Source organism: Habropoda laboriosa, unplaced genomic scaffold (assembly GCF_001263275.1).
Source record: "Habropoda laboriosa isolate 0110345459 unplaced genomic scaffold, ASM126327v1 scaffold175, whole genome shotgun sequence".
Lineage (NCBI taxonomy): Eukaryota > Metazoa > Arthropoda > Insecta > Hymenoptera > Apidae > Habropoda > Habropoda laboriosa.
Genome location: NW_017100347.1, coordinates 197,451 through 198,117, shown reverse-complemented (window position 1 = coordinate 198,117; position 667 = coordinate 197,451). Strand labels below are relative to the sequence as shown.

At 34.9% G+C, this 667-nt stretch overlaps 1 protein-coding gene across 2 annotated transcripts in view; it reads right to left on the bottom strand.

Annotated features, from left to right (window-relative positions):
• LOC108574565 (1-phosphatidylinositol 4,5-bisphosphate phosphodiesterase-like) overlaps positions 1 to 323 on the bottom strand; it is a 14,462-nt gene extending 14,139 nt beyond the window's left edge. For both annotated transcript variants that reach the window (XM_017937174.1, XM_017937175.1), the window contains exon 1: positions 85 to 323. In XM_017937174.1, the coding sequence (XP_017792663.1) occupies positions 85 to 255 (171 nt within the window). In that variant the 5' untranslated portion in view covers positions 256 to 323. The remainder of the gene's footprint in view (positions 1 to 84) is intronic.
• Positions 324 to 667: the final 344 nt, after the last annotated feature.

Sequence of the window (667 nt, the reverse complement as noted above, 5' to 3'; positions counted from 1 at the left end):
ATGTTTAAATCTACTAGTATAATACCTAATTCAATTTTTTAAACTATAGTTAAATAGCGATTTCAAAAGTTTATTACAGAATACCTTGCCATCGCTTTTCCAGTAGATAAAAAATCCATATTCATCAACTTTAAATAAGCAATTCGGTTCATATTCCGTCGTTTCCTTGTCTTCGAACCATCGGTCGAACGTCGAGCCGTTTCTCAACAATTCCGGCACTTCGACTTGCCAATTGAATTCGAATTTTTTTGTCATGTTGCCGCTTTTTTCGGCACGTCAACGAAACAGTCCGGATTCGCGGCACTTCGAAGTGAACTTGCAGTGACACGAGACCCGAATGACTCGATTCTACCGTGAAACATTACTCGAAGACACATAACGCGATTAGCCAAATCTAATTTAACGTATGAGGATTCGCTTGCGATCGGGCAGAGTTCGCCGCGTAAGAGAGATTTTCAACTTATATAATTTCGATGTGTGCACGTGTAAAATGTATCCAATTTTGTAATTCTGTTAATTCGTTACAATTATAAAGGAAAAAAGAATTTTCTCTTGTTTCGACCAGCATTCCAATATTTATATCGAATATACGTACTTTTAGAAAGTATATAATTTGAAAATGGAATTTTCGGTTTTTATTAAAATTTTTAAAAATTTTGGATTAGTG